This window comes from Pristiophorus japonicus, chromosome 16 (assembly GCF_044704955.1).
Source record: "Pristiophorus japonicus isolate sPriJap1 chromosome 16, sPriJap1.hap1, whole genome shotgun sequence".
NCBI lineage: Eukaryota > Metazoa > Chordata > Chondrichthyes > Pristiophoridae > Pristiophorus > Pristiophorus japonicus.
The window spans coordinates 109,600,733-109,618,965 of NC_091992.1; the positions used below are offsets into that span (position 1 = coordinate 109,600,733).

General features: G+C 44.6%; 1 protein-coding gene across 2 annotated transcripts in view; it reads right to left on the reverse strand.

Annotated features, from left to right (window-relative positions):
* The window catches only part of ttyh2 (tweety family member 2), a 146,390-nt gene that overhangs the window by 18,386 nt on the left and 109,771 nt on the right, over window positions 1-18,233 (reverse strand). For both annotated transcript variants that reach the window (XM_070858207.1, XM_070858208.1), the window contains one exon: window positions 15,715-15,787. In XM_070858207.1, coding sequence (XP_070714308.1) covers window positions 15,715-15,787 — 73 coding nt within the window. The remainder of the gene's footprint in view (window positions 1-15,714; window positions 15,788-18,233) is intronic.

The window sequence follows — 18,233 nt, forward strand, 5'->3', positions numbered from 1 at the left end:
TGACTGAGACAGGTTAGGTGAGTGGGCAGATGCAGTAAAATGTAGCTAAATGTGAGGTTATCCACTTTGGTGGCAAAAACAGGGAGGCAGAATATTATCTGAATGGTGACAGATTAGGAAAAGGGCAGGTGCAACGAGACCTGGGTGTCATGGTACATCAGTCATTGAAAGTTGGCATGCAGGTACAGCAGGCGGTGAAGAAGGCAAATGGCATGTTGGCCTTCATAGCGAGAGGATTTGAGTATAGGAGCAGGGAGGTCTTACTGCCGTTGTACAGGGCCTTGGTGAGGCCTCACCTGGAATATTGTGTTCAGTTTTGGTCTCCTAATCTGAGGAAGGACATTCTTGCTATTGAGGGAATGCAGCGACGGATCACCAGACTGATTCCCGGGATGGCAGGATGACATATGAAGAAAGACTGGATCGACGAGGCTTATATTCACTGGAATTAAGATGAATGAGAGGGGATCTCATAGAAACATATAAAATTCTGACGGGATTGGACAGGTTAGATGCAGGATGAATGTTCCCGTTGTTGGGGAAGTCCAGAATCATAGAAACATAGAAAATAGGTGCAGGAGCAGGCTATTCAGCCCTTCTAGCCTGCACCGCCATTCAATGAGTTCATGGCTGAACATGAAACTTCAGTACCCCCTTCCTGCTTTCACGCCATACCCCTTGATCCCCCGAGTAGTAAGGACTTCATCTAACTCCCTTTTGAATATATTTAGTGAATTGGCCTCAACTACTTCCTGTGGTAGAGAATTCCACAGGTTCACCACTCACTGGGTGAAGAAGTTTCTCCTTATCTCGGTCCTAAATGGCTTACCCCTTATCCTTAGACTGTGACCCCTGGTTCTGGACTTCCCCAACATTGGGAACATTCTTCCTGCATCTAACCTGTCTAACCCCGTCAGAATTTTAAACGTTTCTATGAGGTCCCCTCTCACTCTTCTAGACTCCAGTGAATACAAGCCCAGTTGATCCAGTCTTTCTTGATAGGTCAGTCCCACCATCCCGGGAATCAGTCTGGTGAATCTTCGCTGCACTCCCTCAATAGCAAGAATGTCCTTCCTCAAGTTAGGAGACCAAAACTGTACACAATACTCCAGGTGTGGCCTCACCAAGGCCCTGTACAACTGTAGCAACACCTCCCTGCCCCTGTACTCAAATCCCCTCGCTATGAAGGCCAACATGCCATTTGCTTTCTTAACCGCCTGCTGTACCTGCATGCCAACCTTCAATGACTGATGTACCATGACACCCAGGTCTCGTTGCACCTTCCCTTTTCCTAATCTGTCACCATTCAGATAATAGTCTGTCTCTCTGTTTTTACCACCAAAGTGGATAACCTTACATTTATCCACATTATACTTCATCTGCCACGCATTTGCCCACTCACCTAACCTATCCAAGTCACTCTGCAGCCTCATAGCATCCTCCTCGCAGCTCACACTGCCACCCAACTTAGTGTCATCCGCAAATTTGGAGATACTACATTTAATCCCCTCGTCTAAATCATTAATGTACAATGTAAACAGCTGGGGCCCCAGCACAGAACCCTGCGGTACCCCACTAGTCACTGCCTGCCATTCCGAAAAGTACCCATTTACTCCTACTCTTTGCTTCCTGTCTGACAACCAGTTCTCAATCCACGTCAGCACACTACCCCCAATCCCATGTGCTTTAACTTTGCACATTAATCTCCTGTGTGGGACCTTGTCGAATGCTTTCTGAAAGTCCAAATATACCACATCAACTGGTACTCCTTTGTCCACTTTATTGGAAACATCCTCAAAAAATTCCAGAAGATTTGTCAAGCATGATTTCCCTTTCACAAATCCATGCTGACTTGGACCTATCATGTCACCATTTTCCAAATGCGCTGCTATGACATCCTTAATAATTGATTCCATCATTTTACCCACTACTGAGGTCAGGCTGACCGGTCTATAATTCCCTGCTTTCTCTCTCCCTCCTTTTTTAAAAAGTGGGGTTACATTGGCTACCCTCCACTCGATAGGAACTGATCCAGAGTCAATGGAATGTTGGAAAATGACTGTCAATGCATCCGCTATTTCCAAGGCCACCTCCTTAAGTACTCTGGGATGCAGTCCATCAGGCCCTGGGGATTTATCGGCCTTCAATCCCATCAATTTCCCCAACACAATTTCCCGACCAATAAAGATTTCTCTCAGTTCCTCCTCCTTACTAGACCCTCTGACCACTTTTATATCCGGAAGGTTGTTTGTGTCCTCCTTAGTGAACACTGAACCAAAGTACTTGTTCAATTGGTCTGCCATTTCTTTGTTCACCGTTATGACTTCCCCTGATTCTGACTGCAGGGGACCTACGTTTGTCTTTACTAACCTTTTTCTCTTTACATACCTATAGAAACTTTTGCAATCCGCCTTAATGTTCCCTGCAAGCTTCTTCTCGTACTCCATTTTCCCTGCCCTAATCAAACCCTTTGTCCTTCTCTGCTGAGTTCTAAATTTCTCCCAGTCCCCAGGTTCGCTGCTATTTCTGGCCAATGTGTATGCCATTTCCTTGGCTTTAATACTATCCCTGATTTCCCTTGATAGCCACAGTTGAGCCACCTTCCCTTTTTTATTTTTACGCCAGACAGGAATGTACAATTGTTGTAATTCATCCATGCGGTCTCTAAATGTCTGCCATTGCCCATCCACAGTCAACCCCTTAAGTATCATTAGCCAATCTATCTTAGCCAATTCATGCCTCATACCTTCAAAGTTATGAGGCATGAATTGGCTCATAATGACCCTCATATCAGGGGTCACAGTCTAAGGATAAGGGGTAAGCCATTTCGGACCGAGATGAGGAAACACTTCTTCACTCAGAGAATTGTGAACCTGTGGAATTTTCTAACACAGAAAGTTGTTGAGGCTAGTTCGTTAGATATATTCAAAAGAGAGTTAGATGTGGCCCTTACGGCTAAAGGGATTAAAGGGTATGGAGAGAAAGCAGGAATGGGGTACTGAAGTTGCATGATCAACCATGATCATATTGAATGGTGGTGCAGGCTCGAAGGGCCAAATGGCCTACTCCTGCATCTATTCTCTATGTTTCTATAACCAGTTAATTTGTTCTTAGTGGTGCTGGCTGAGGAACAATGTTTGCCAGGGTAGTGGGTGAACTTAGTGATCTTTTCTAAATAGTCCAGTGGGACCTTTAAGATCCACCTGAAAAAGAGGAGTAGGCCATTTGGCCCCTCGTGCCTGCTCCGCCATTTAATAAGTTCATGGATGACCTGATCATGGACTCAGCTCCACTTCCCTGCCATTCCCCATCACCCTTTATTCCCTTATCGCTCAAAAATCTGTCTATCTCTGCCTTAAATATATTCAATGACCCAGCCTCCACAGCTCTCGAGGGCAGAGAATTCCATAGATATACAACCCGAAGAGAAGAAATTCCTACTCATCAGTTTAAAATGGGCGACCACTTATTCGGAAATTGATATCCCCGAGTTTTAGTTTCCCCTATGAGTGCAAATATCCTCTCTGCATCCACCTTGTCGAGCCCCCTTATTATCTTATACATTTCGCTAAGATCACCTCTCATTCTTCTGAACTCCAATGAGTATAGGCCCAACCTGCTCAACCTATCTTCATAAGTCAACCCCCTCATCTCCAAAATCAGCCTAGTGAACTTTCCCTGAACAGCCTCCAATGCAAGTCATCATCATAGGCAGTCCCTCGGAATCGAGGAAGACTTGCTTCCACTCCCAAAGTGAGTTCTTTGATGGCTCAGCAGTCCAATACAAGAGCCACAGACCCTGTTACAGGTGGGACAGATATTCGTCGAAGGACGGTGTCGGTGGGGCTGGTTTGTCGCGCGCTCCTTCCGCTGCCTGTGCTTGGCCTCTTCCTGCTCTTTGCGTTGAGACTCGAAGAGCTCAACACCCTCCCGGATGTACTTTCTCCATCTCAGGCGGTCTTTGGTCAGGGTCTCCCAGGTGTCAGTGGTGATGTCGCACTTTACCAGGGAGGCTTTGAGGGTGTCCTTATAACGTTTCCGCTGTCCTCCTTTGGCTCGTTTACCATGAAGGAGCTCCGCATAGAGCATTTGCTTAGGGAGTCTCGTATCTGGCATGCATACTATGCGGCCTGCCCAGCGAAGCTGATCGAGTGTGGTCAGTGCTTCAATACTGGGGATGTTAGCCTGGTCGAGGACACTGATGTTGGTGCGCCTGTCCTCCCAGGAGATTTGCAGGATCTTGCGGAGACATTGTTGGTGATATATCTCCAGCGACTTGAGGTGCCTTCTATACATCGCCATGCCTCAGATCCATACAGGAGGGCGGCTATTACTACAGCCCTGTAGACCATGAGCTTGGTGATAGATTTGAGGGCCTGGTCATCAAACACTCTTTTCGTCAGACGGTCGAAGGCTGCACTGGCGCACTGGAGGCGATGTTGAATCTCTGCATCAATGTCTGCCTTTGTTGATAAGAGGCTCCCGAGATATGGGAAATGGTCCACGTTGTCCAGGGCCGCACCGTGGATCTTGATGATTGGAGGGCAGTGCTGTGCGGTGGAGCAGGAGAGTGGCCTCTCCCCAGTGTATGTCCGAAGATCCCTAGTGCTTATAAAGCTCTTTTCACAGTCAGAGGACCTTTGTCTTATGGATGGTAAGCGTAAGGTCCATGCTTTCATATGCCTCAGTGAATACACTGACTATATCCTGGAGTTCAGCCTCTGAATGTGCGCAGACGAAGGCGTCGTCTGCATACTGCAGCTCAACGACAGAGGTTGGGTTAATCTTGGACCTGGCCTGGAGGCGGCGTAGGTTAAACAGCTTCCCACTGGTTCTGTAGTTTAGTTCCACTCCAGCGGGGAGTTTGTTGATTGTGAGGTTGTGAGGTGGAGCATGGCGGCAAGGAAGATTGAGAAGAGGGTTGGAGCGATGACGCAGCCCTGTTTGACCCCGGACCGGACATGGATTGGGTCTGTAATGGATCCGTTGGTAAGGATCACAGCCTGCATGTCATCGTGAAGCAGGCGAAGGATGTTCACAAACTTTTGGGGGCATCCGAAACGGAGGAGGACACTCCATAGACCCTCACGGTTGACAGTGTCAAAGGCCTTTGTCGGATCGAAAAAGGCCATGTAAAAGGACTGACGCTGCTCCCTGCATTTTTCCTGCAACTGTTGTGCTGCAAAGATCATGTCTGTTGTGCCCCGTAGGGGACGAAATCCGCACTGTGACTCCGGGAGGAACTCCTCGGCCACAGGGAGAAGACGATTGAGGAGAACTCGAGCGACAACTTTCCCAGTGACTGATAGCAGGGAGATTCCCCTGTAGTTGCCGCAGTCGAACTTGTCCCCTTTTTTTTTTTTAAATGGTCACAATTACTGCATCTCAGATCTCCCGGCATGCTCTCCTCCCTCCAGATGAGAGAGATGAGGTCATGTATTCGCGCCAACAGCGCCTCTCCGCCATACTTTAGCGCCTCAGCAGAGATTCCATCTGCACCCGCAGCCTCGTTATTCTTGAGCTGTTTTATGGCTTTGCCTACCTCGTGCAACATTGGGGTTTCACTGAGTTGGTGGCGGGTCGCATGCTGCGGGATGGAGTCGAGAACACTTGAGTCAAATGCAGAGTCTTGATTGAGGAGATCGTCAAAGTGCTCCTTCCATCGGGCCCTGACAGCCTCGGTGTCCTTGATGAGTGTTTCCCCGTTCTTGGCCAGGAGTGGGGTGGGGCCTTGGGAGTTTGGACCGTAGGTGGCCTCGACTGCAGCGAAGAATCCTCGCATATCGTGGCTGTCGGCCAGTTGTTGTATCTCCTGTGCTTTTTCCATCCACCACCTGTTCTTTCGGTCCCGGATTTTTTGTTGGACCAGAGCCTTGAGCTGTCTGTAATGTTGTTTTGCAGCTCCAGAGTTGGGTTGTTGCTTGAGGCTCAGAAATGCTTTGCGCTTGCGATCTATTAGTTCTTCGATCTCCTGATCATTTTCATCAAACCAGTCCTGATGTTTTCTGGTTGAGTGACCAAACATCTCTTCACAGGCACTGATTATAGAGGCCTAGAGGGCAGACCAATGCAAGTATATCCTTCCTTACATACGGAGACCAAAACTGTACGCAGTACTCCAGGTGTGGCCTCTCCAATACCCTGTACAGTTGTAGCAGGACTTCTCTGCTTTTATACTCCAACTCCCTTGCAATAAAGGCCAACATTCCATTTGCCTTCCTGATTACCTGCTGTACCTGTATACTAACTTTTTGTGTTTCATGCATAAGGACCCCCAAGTCCCTCTGTACTGCAGCACTTTGCAATTTTTCTCCATTTAAATTATAATTTGTTTTTCTATTTTTTCTGACAAAGTGGATAACTTCACATTTTCCCACATTATACTCTATCTGCCAAATTTTGGCCCACTCACTTAGCCTGTCTATATCTCATTGCAGATTTTGTGTGTCCTCCTCACTATTTGCTTTCCCACCCATCTTGGCTACATTATATTCGGTCCTTCATCCAAGTCACTAATATAGATTGTAAATAGTTGAGGCCCCAGCACCGATCTCTGCAGCACCTCACTAGTTACAGTTTGCCAACCGGAAAATGACCCATTTATCCCGACTCTGTTTTCTGTTAGTTAGCCAATCCTCTATCCATGCTAATATATTACCCCCTACCCCGTGAGCACTTATCTTGTGCAGTAAGCTTATGTGGCACCTTATCGTATGTCTTCTGGAAATCCAAATATACCACATCCACTGTTTTCCCCCTTATCCACCCGGCTTGTTACATCCTCAAAAGAACTCCAGCAAAGTTGTCAAACATGATTTCCCTTTCAGAAAACCATGCTGACTCTGCTTGATTGAACTGGTCAACAAACCCCACCTTGGCTTTGGCCCTTTCTGCAAACCCTACACCTTTGACACCAATTACATCACTCTCCCCAGCTACTCTCAGACTGAACCAGACAGGTCAAATCAATCTCCTGTTCAACCCTGAGCCGAGTTTTCGACCTAACGTTCTCTCGCTCAGAAAGACTGCCTACTTCCACTTTTATAACAATGCCTGCCTCTGCCCATCTGCCAACTAAACCATCATCTGCACCTCTGCCACCTTCAAACTCAAACATTCCAATGTTCTCCTGGCCAGCCTCCCATTTCGTAAACTTTAAGTCATCCAAAATTCTGCTGTGCTTATCCCATCTTACACCGTCCTGGTTACCCTTCATCCGCCTCATTCTGGCCTACAATGGTTTCTGGCCTTCCATCAAAAATTTTTAATTCTCATCCTGACATGACATGCAAGTTACTGTTTAAATCTGCTTATCGTTGAATTATTCTACTAAAGATATCAATAGTAATATTGCAGGTTACAACTTTAGATAGCACTACTATTTGTTTAAGTTTCGCATTTCAGCCAATAAAAAGTCGTTGAAATGAACTGAAATTCATGTCTGGACTAATCAGCATCTCACGTTCATTTGTGGGCGATTAGAACAAAGTAATAGGATCTGGCTTGCAGCTATAAAGAAGATTTTGAAGGTCTAATCCTTTCACAAGTGAAATCAAAGCCCAGTGATCATACATCTATCACTTATCTTTCTATAGAACGTGGGTGTTCATGACCGAGTTACATCCCAACAAAGTCATCAACAATAATATTGGTGGAATTTATGTACAATTAAACCCCGCCTGCAGAAATCAACTGGCTAGTTTCATTTGTTCATGATATAGTAAGGTGGAAAGTCCAAACCACAGAATTTGAAGCACTGTAATATTTAATATTCATGGTCCAACTAAAGTAATATTTATAAATGCACATTGTGGGTCAAAGTTAGCATCCTAAAAGACAATTCTCAGCACAAAATATCTTTGGGATTTCTATTGGGGTTAATGCTGCAGAAATAAACCATTTTCAACAATGCCCCTGTGGTCCAATCATCCAAGGTAAAGCTGGCATGACCCAAAACCTTTCTGGAGCAGAGTGTGGATCAAGAGTGTGGAGTGTGAACCTCCAAGACCAGCAGACCCTGCACCCACAGTTGTATTCTGAGCAAGATGCCCAAGAAATCATCGGAATCCATGTTTGCCAAGTACTCTGGCAACACATGGTATCACAATCTTTTTGGCATCTAGCAATGCCAAGGTTTACTGTAAAAGACTAAGCTGGAAAAGCATAATGTTTCCATCAGTCATTTTGGTTCAGAAATAACAACTTGCATTTACATAGTATCTTTAATATAGCAAAACATTTCAAGGCGCTTTGCAGGAGCGTTATAAGACAAAAATTGACACTGAGACATTAGGACAGTTGGTCAAAGAGGTAGGTTTGAAGCAGTGAATTAAAGGAGGAGAGGGGTGGAGAGCATTCCAGAGCTTAGGCCCGAGATGACTGAAAGCATGGCTGCCAAAGGTGGGGTGAAGGGTGGGGCGAAGAAACCAGAGTTAAGAAACCTGTAACACAACTAAACAGCAGTAAAACACGAGTTATTAAGAATGCCATGCACTTGTATTTTCAGAAGGCAGTAGATAAAGTTCCATATGTCATACTTTTGAAGGCAGTTAAGATTCAAAAAATTAAGTTAGCCAGCTGGACTGAAAACCAGCTTGGAAATAGGAAGTGGCAGTCTATGACATATGGAAAACTAAACTGGTTAAATTGATGCAAAATTTCAGAGGGTTCAAATTTGGCTAACAATTTCATTATTTTTGCCTGGTACATTTAACATTCATTGCAAGGGAAGTCTTTGAAAAGATTGTGCAGGTGAGCAAGTCTGTGGAAGGCAGCAGTTGACTGAATATTAGCGATATGAGAACGGATGAACATGTTGAGTTTAGCTCATTCCTTTGTGTAGTTATGCAGAACTTATTGTCAGGAGATTAAATACCTTTTATGGCCTCAGAAAGCTTGCACTTTGCTCATTCAGCCTTCAGCTTGAATCAGTAAGGAGAAACATCTGTAGACCTAATCTTAAACACTGACAACTGTCTGACTAGATATTCCCAAAACCAGACAGTTCATATTTTATGGATCATGTTCTAATTAGGTTGAAAAACCCGGGCATTTCTCTTTCCATTTTTACCATGTAGAATATATTTTCAATAATCATCCTTGGTTCTGTGTGTTATGAAGCTCGTCCTGCTCTTGAAAGGCAGCTGCAGGTACCAGTTGTAAACATCAATTTAATATTTAACTTATTTAAAATTATTCTCCCACATCTTTTTAAGCACACAGGAAATCTCTCTCTCTCCCATATATATATATAAATAAATCTTGTGTATTTCATGCACTTCCTGTCCATAAACATTAACTCTTCTGTCACAATTTTGAGTCACACATCTAATATTGAAACTGCCTATGTAAACATTTATAATGGGAATCTGCACATCAAGGCGACGAGGGGTGGGGAGGGGACGAAGGATGGGGAGGGGAGGAAAGGGAAGGAAAGGAGGCTAGGAAAGGAAAAGGAGGGAAAAAAAGAATGGAAGGGAAGTAAAGGGAAGCATGGAAAGATCCGGATCTATGAAGAGCAGCAGAAGCAACACCAATCTACACATCATTCGCAAAGTCTTCTTTGTGGATTACAAAAAGAGTTTCTTTGTAAGATACGTAGCAGAAAACATGCACATTTCCGAAAGCTGCAGAGGGTCAATCAGTATTCAGGTTGAGCCAAATCAGCTGTTTAAAACCACACTGGGGAGAATTCATGTGAACGGACCACTAAAGGGAATGAAAGTAGAGACAGGGAGAAAATGGATTACTTAAAAAACCTAGCTTAAGGAAGTACTGAAGTGAAGTGCTTCAACCAACATTTAATGAACAGGCCTGCCACAGCTGTGCATTTTGAAACATTAATACCATCACATATTAATCCAGTTAGAAGGTATAGGGGGCCCCACAGAGTGAGGGGACAGCTGAAATGTCAATCAAATCAGAAGATTTGAGCTAAACACAACATGGTTTCAATCAGTTGACTTCAGCTACTGGCAGTAATCTGCTTACCAGGTTTAGCAGAGGCATATCAGCTGACAGGGCTGTAGATGGGAGATGGAACAAGTAAAGGAAATAATTTCATTCTATGTATCAATACAGAAGATCGCAACAAATAGTTGCTAGACAAATCGACTGTTAACCCAACTAAACATGTCCATGTTATTCACCTGCTACCGACTGAAATATTCTCTCAGTGCTCAGCGTTAATGAATGAAGTGCTCAAGAACTCCAACATTTGTTATGAACAAAAGGATCTGGAATAAATCCCCAATTTAACAAGCACTGCTTCACTACAATGGAACCTTGGATTAGATCTGCTGTCTGCAGTGTTGTGCTGAATGCCCACTTATGTAATAGAAAAATGCTTACACCTAATTAAGTGAACTGGGAATATAAAATGAACAAAATTCTTCACCTTCAGCCAGAATTTAGGTTGTTTTTCTGGTTGCCGTACAGGTACAACGTCCTGAATCCGGCAACCTCGGGGCCAAGGCCATGCCGATTTTTGTATTTTTCTGGATTTCGGGTCAGACATTAAAACAACGCATGAGTCAGGACGGGCTGGGTCGGGTCGAGGGGAGCACGTGAGTCAGGTCGGGTCACACGTGGGTCGAGGTCGAGGGTCATTCGGCAAGGCTCGAATCGATTGCACGTCGTACAACTCCATCTGCAATGCGCTTTAAAAAAAAAAAAAAATCTGTTTTCGGACAATTACGGTTTCTGGAATTCCAGATTTGGAACGTTGTACCTGTATTTATGTAGTTGTGTAACATATAGTGCATCTCAATTATCCCTTTAATCTTCTACAAATTTCTAATCTTAGCTATAAATCTGTCCCTGAATGTCATCTGGGACTACATGATAAAAAATACACTCCAGAAACAAACCCTGAAAACTAGTGAATGCTGCTGAAAGACAGAACTGCATTCACTGTTGAATGATAAATTGTGGGCAAGTTCTAACTTGCAAGTTTTGGAAAAATATTACCAGATAAATGAGACGATCACCAGGGAAATGTGAAGGGAATTTCATGCACACTGCTGCTTATACATCATCTTGGCTTTGTCATGTCAAGCTGTTGAAACAAAGACTGCTGATTTTTTTCAGGTGTCAGAGGCTACAAATGGTTTCAAAATAAAAGGGAAACTTGGCATCTGTCTGACCTGAAATTGCAAATCCTGTCCTATTTGAATACATCATGCTTCAGATAGAAATACTGTACATTTACAAGAAAATTGGTAGTTGCAAGTGGCCTTTCAACACCACAAATACTAACTCTTCTAAACTTTGAGAAAAAAAACCCCATAAGGAACAAAGTTTCCACTGCAGAGTCCATACCCACAGAGTTCACCACTTTGTCTCTCTGGTTTCAATTGTCTCGCGATCTCTGTGGCAAGGACTTTCTTTAGCTTCCTCGCCGTGAAATTGATTGTACTGCTGTCAAAAGGGGAAGGCCAATCAACAACAGCAGTGATGTCATCAAGCTGCCGAAACAGCCAATCACATTAAAGAATTTTCACAGGCAGCAAACCAGGAAATAAAAAGCACAGATTATCTTCACTTTTTTTTTTAAATGTTAGAGCGCAAAATAGGGATATACACATGGGGTTAAGGTAGAAGCTGAAATATCGTAAACACATTTTTTAAAAATCTAGTAATTGTTATCATAATGGAGAAATGTGATATTCCACAAATATAAAATTAGTTTTTCAGGACCAGAACTATTGTTTCGCAGTCAATGCGCTGTTAAAACCCCAGTTACCCCTATTCCAACAAGGCTTAACATTTTATGGGGTGCTTAACAGTGATATTGGAATGTAAAAACCTTGGTTTTCGCCAGTTCCACTGATTGCCGGCTATGAGTGGGGAATCCACAGCGCAGCCTGTGGCAGAGCATGGCATCTTCAGGAGTCCGCATTTGTCTGCGCATGCACTACTATGTAAATCCTGGATTTACGGAGCGTTAATGACGACAAACACCAACAGTTTCACCATCATTACCACTGCAAAATCCAGGCCAATGTCTCTCTGCATTCAATCAATCTCCCTCCTCCTTCTACCTGCCTCGTCTCTCTCTCTCTCTCTCTCTCCCCTGCTCCTCTGCTTTTCTTTATCCCTTCTTATTTTTCCATATTTACATCTCCCTCTTCATCTTCATCTTGGTGCAGCAGGCAGCAAGAGACAGCAGCATGGAGGCTTGGGTGCTTGGCCACGCTACAGCCAACTGCAGGTCGCAACTCAGGCAGCAGACAAAAGCAACATCTGGAACCAGGGGCATGGGCAGACGAGACACAACTATTGAGCCTGGAGCATGGTGTGAAAGGATGCCACTGATGCTACTATATCTTTGGGGCCGGGTCCGCAAGTCTCTTGATTGGTAGCCGACTGTAGGGGGTCCCATCTTCTGACTCAGCCTTTCAGAACCCAGTTAGTGGCTCCAAAATGGGCTATTCATTCCACTCCCACAACTAATACAAAGCCAGAGATAAGTAAGGTCATGAAGAAGAACACACCAATGATGAAAAACCAAAAATATATATACATACATAAAAATAAAATCGCAGGTAGAACAATCAGATTTGAAATGCAGCTCCTACACCCAGCAGTTGCATAACAGTTATAGCACAGAAACAGGACATTCGGCCCAACAGGTCTATGCTGGTGATTATGCTCCACACGAGGCTCCTCCCACTTTACTTCATCTCACCCAATCAAATCCTCCTATTCCGTTCTCCCTCATGTACATATTTGGCTTCCCCTTAAATGCATCTATGCTATTTGCCTCAATTACACCATGTGGTAGTGAGTTCCACATTTTCACTACTCTGAGTAAATAAATTTCACTTGAGTTCCTTATTGGATTTATTAACTTTTAGTCTAAATCAGGTGTTTTTTTTTTTAAAACCACAAATTATTTTGGCTGCAGTGTGTCTGCTCTCTCAAGTCAGGACCTGCAGTATTGCAAAACTCTGCGGCCCGTATGCACTCGCACCAAGTCCCGTTCACCTATCACCCCTGTGCTCACTGACCTACATTGGCTCTCGGGTTAAGCAACACCTTGATTTAAAATGCTCATCTGTTTTCAAATCGGTCCATGGCCTCGTCCTTCCCTATCTCTGTAACCGCCTCCAGCCCTCCGAGATATCTGCGTTCCTCCATTTCTGGCCTCTTGCGCACCTATGATTTTCATCACTCCACCTTTGGCAGCCATGCCTTCAGCTGGCCAGGCCCTAAGCTCTGCAATTCCCTCCATAAATCTCTCTGCCTCTTAAACTCCCTTTCCTCCTTTAAAACGCTTCTAAAAACCTACCATTTTGATTTGGCCACCTGCCCATATATTTCCTTCGATGGCCCGGTGTCAAATTTTGTTTGATAATGCTCCTGTGAAGTACCTTGGGAAGTTTTGCTATGCTATAGAGGCTATATAAATACAAGGTGTTGTTGTCGTAGTATTGTCGATTCCTGAAATAGATCCCATTAAAACTCAAAGTACTGAACGGGGTACATCTCGTCATCAAATAAATGGTGACTGCTTCTCCACTCCTCTCCTCCAGGCACGGAGTACAGTTCCAAAGGCACAGTCGTATTTCACCCAGTTGTCTTTCTCCATTTGCGGCGAGACAGTGGGTGCCAGTAAGTTGTTTGACTGCAAAGAGCATCGCAGTCAAATTAAATCCTCATCAGCCGTGCACAAGCATGAAATTTCAGCAGAGGTTACTGGATCGTGACCAGGAGTCTGCAACGTGGTCAGTTTTTCCCCTCTCGAGCCTGGGGACATTGATGCCACCTTTGATAACTTACTGCTTGTTTTTTTTCAAATAAAGAAGCCTGGAGCAGTAAAATTGTGCCATAAAACTAATCAACCTGAACCATGCAAGCCCAGGAAAGCCCTGAATTTGATCTGTGGCCCGTGTTTAGCCTGGTAATTTCAGCATTTAAGTATCATTTCCACCCACCCCATTCCACTTGGCAGGGTACTAAAATCTCTGCTACTTAAAACCTTCGCCACAGACACACTTAAATCAGAATAAAGCATCGCCTGAAAGGGACTGAATTAGATTTATCTAAAGTGCATTTTATTTTGAGGATTAAAATTTCACATCTGTGTTACTCTGCAAAAGAAATGCAGGTCGACTGGATGCAATTCAGTTGGAAATGTTTGTCAAATTCATTTCTAAAGCAATAATTAGAGCAACAGAAAGAAATAAAATAACCAGCCATTTTCAGTGCCATAGTGAGAGCTTCTGCATATTGAGTTCACTGCTGATTCAGTCATTTTGCGGAAGCTTGGGAACAAGGAGGATAGTAAATGCTCTTTGATTTGCCACGTAATGCTTGCCCGAAGTGTGATTGCACTATTTTGAAGGTGCAGAGGAGACAAGGCAGTTGAATACAGGTTGGGGCGGAAAGTCAAAAATTAGAAAGCAATCACAGTCAGTTTTTGTGCAGCCGCTGGTGGTCTGCTCCAGAGCAAGGGCCTGGAAGAGCCTGCACTCTCCGCAGGGAAATGAGTAATTAAAAATGTGCGTGCGTGTGTGCATGTCACTTTTTTAAAAATTGTCCCGCCTTCCCCAAAGGAATGCTGCATTGTTGGAGGTGCCGTCTTTTGCATGAGGTGTTAAACCAAGGACTGTCTGTTTCGATGGGCAGGAAAGATCCCTTGGCACTAACAGGAGGACGACGACCTCCCACTGTGCTGGCCAACATTGCTCCCACCACCTACACCATCATAAATAGATTAACTGACCCTTCTCATTTATTGTTTTTGGGACCTTATTCGGTGCCAATTGACAGCTGCGATTGGCTACATAATAACAGTGACTGCACTTTCAAGGCAGTTCGTTTGTTGTGAATGGTTTTAAATGTTCTGCGAATGTGGTAACAGTGCTATACAAATTCAAGTCCTTCCTCGTCCACAGGACTCCCAAGCTTAAAACCCTACATCATGGCAAGCGGCTTCAAAAACTTTATCAAAATAACCCACACAATGCACTAATACTTGGGGGGGGATAAATTCGGGAGGCAAGCTACAATTTGCCCGGGCGCAGCTACCGTTAGCGGTGCGCAGCGACCCTTTTTCACTCGGGAGAGAAAGTTCGGCAGCGCACCCTGAAACTGTCAGTGGCATTGCTGCAGGCTGCTTGCGGGGGGAAATTTAAAGGAGAGGTGGCACTTCGAAAAAAAGAAAATCAGCTGACGTAGCCTGCTGGATGTTGGAGCATGGAGTCCGTGCCGCAATCTTACAGCCCGACACTCCGCTTGTGTGCCTGGCTGTTTCATCCAAAATCCTGTTTAAAAAGCCATGGCACCCTGCACCCCGGTGGTCCAAGTCGGGACCTACAGTCGGCAGCTTGGCCCTCCCCTTTAATGAAGGGGCGGGCACAGTCTACGCGGCAGCGCTACGCGTCCTACCGCATAGTGCTGCGCCCCTCACAGATTCTTTCAGCCCCGTTTGTGCCCCACAGACCAAGTGAAGCGCGTTATTTTACACTCCATTTGCTCTCGGGGGCGGTAACCCGAATTTAGGTCGCGGGGGCGGGACTTCCGCGCCTGCCACCTCGCGGCTGTTACCGCCTCCAAACGGGGCACTACAGAATTTTCCTCCCTTAAACTTTCAGTTTCTAAGTGTACTGGTGATGCTTTACAATTTTCTAATGAATCAGTTTTCACTTAATGGAAATTGATTGCACATACAGCAGAACATGTTATAAATAGGATCATTCTGTCACTTACCACAGCTACTGAGGTATCCAAAGCCAGGGACCCCCAGCTAAGGATTAGAGTCAGGACCCCACTGACAATCATTCTGGAAAAAATAAACAAATATAATGAATAATAATGGCATTGGTAAGGAGTTGACTTCAGATTTAGCTCTCAGATGCTATAAGGACAGGTTAATAATTAATTGTCAGTTTCCATATATTTAATGTTGTAATATAATTGGAGAATGTAAAAAAAAAGTTTTATACAGCACAAATTTGTGCATTCTGCCTTAATTGACAACAGAATTTACCATTCACTCCTGTGCTAGCTCTCTGAAAGAGCTAATCATTTGCTCTCCTTCTCATGACCTTTCCCCATACACTTATCCATTTATTGCAGTTCAATAGTTGATCTGTACGTTGCAGAGCACAAGAGTGTTTCCAGATTATAGAAAATATTCCACAGGTGATCTGCTGAATCTTTCCCCACATCGCTCAGTGAGTGTGTAAGTGAGAAGCTGTACCTCACACCGGGCAGGAACATCACAGCTTCGAACTTCCTGATCTCAGCAGAGTTGGCAGGAAGGACATTACAATTGGCTTCGGGGTGGGGGGGGGGCGGGGAAACAAATCTGTGAGGGCTCCCCTCCCCGATCGCCATACAGCTATACCTGCTGGAGGCACACCTTACCATTTGGGTTTTCTGAAACTATTGCCCAGTTCTGACAGCACAGCAGCTGTTTCCATAAACAAGTGTCCGATAAACTAAATTCCATTGTTTTATGGATGCCATGAGTCACAGGACTAATAAGTAACTTAAACCAGAATATATTGCACCAAAGACCACATGGGATGCCCAAAAAGTGGTAAATACCACAATATGCCAAAAGGTGGTAAATCAGCACGGCTAAAACTAGTTAGATGTGTTTACAAATGAGATTATACATGGAAACAAAAATGCCCAGCAAGTTATCCAAAACATAAATTATTGAAAAAAAACCAACAGAATCAGGACATATGGGAAACAAAGTATCCTCTTTAGTATGTATTCCTTAAACAGGCTTTTGGATGAAACACACATTCAGTGACTTCCCAATGTGACGGCTGTACGCGGGTACTGCCCACCGCACAAAGCCCAGCTGATCATTAGACTGAACTGAAATGGAAATAAAGTTCAGCAGCTGGGTTATTTATGGTAACCAAAGCCTGGACCTGTACCCAGGGAACTAAATTATCTGATTTCCATTCATTTGGATTTATTGTAGTTCAATTACTGGATTTAACGTAGTCTCGAACTATGCTTCTAAACTCTTCAATGTGACAATTGGCACAGGCCAGAGGTTTACAGAATAATATCTTAATAAAGCACAAACATGGGAAAATAATGTAGATAAACAACAATGTCCAAAACTGACCAATTACCCAAGATTTATTTGAATAGAACACAAGAGCTGAAGTTTCAGCCTGTTGCTGCCTCTGTTTTCGCCTTGGAGGGGCAGCAATAAGCTCTTCCGGGCGGGTGGCCAGTTTCCAGCGCCCCGTCGGTTTCAACGGGGCACGGGACATTACCGGCCGGAAAAGGCGAGCCAGTGTGCAACGCCCCTGGTTGGCTCCCGCCCAATCCGTAGCGCTCCATTGAGCGCCGTGCTGGGACCGCCTGTGAAAGTGGGCGGTCCGAGCTATAGTGGCTGCAGTGAGGTAAGGAATGTCCACCTCAGGTCAGTGTGATTGTTTTTTATATTATTTTTTTTTGCCGATTTATGTTGTGGTGGTGAGAATTATTTATTGGGAATGTTTCTGGTGGGTTTTATTTTCAGGTTTTCCTTTTTCTCCCCAGGCCTCCCTCAGAGGGCTCCGAGGCCGGCTGTTTAGCTCGGGATTTTCGCATGCTCAGCTGGCCGAGCGCCCCAAGAGGTGTACAAAGCCTCCCTTAGCGCTCCGCCCCACATTCGGGGCCCAGCTGCCGAACTTTGCTGACTGAGGCACAAACTGTTCCCGGGCACAAACCTTACCGCCCCGCCACCAATACCGTCCCAAAATAACCAGAGCCAAAAAACCAGCCCCAAGAGTCTTAATTTGATGACCATCGTTCTGACTCTTAACCGAAAATTCAGCCACCTTCATCCAATCCTACTCAAATCTTAATTTTCCCTCGAACAGGGCCCATTTCAGCGATACCTTGTACAATTCAAACAGTTTCTCAAAAAAAAGACCTCTAGTACAATATCAAACACCTGCTTTTTAACCCCATGTCGTAGGAATTGCCAGTATCTCAAGGGCAATTAGGGATGGGCAATAATTGCTTGCTTTGCCAGTGACGTCCACATCACATGAACAATTTTTTAAAAAATCAATAAAGGCCACTGCAGTCCAACTGGCTGCTCCCTGTGTTAAACCACTCTGTGGCTTATTCTGACGAAAGGTCATCGACCTCAAACCTTAGATGATGCCTGCGCTGCTGAGTATTTCCAGCACTTTGTGTTTATTTCAGATTTCCAGCAGCCAGTGTTTTCCTTGTGTCGGAGGCTTCCTTTGATGAAATCAGATCGG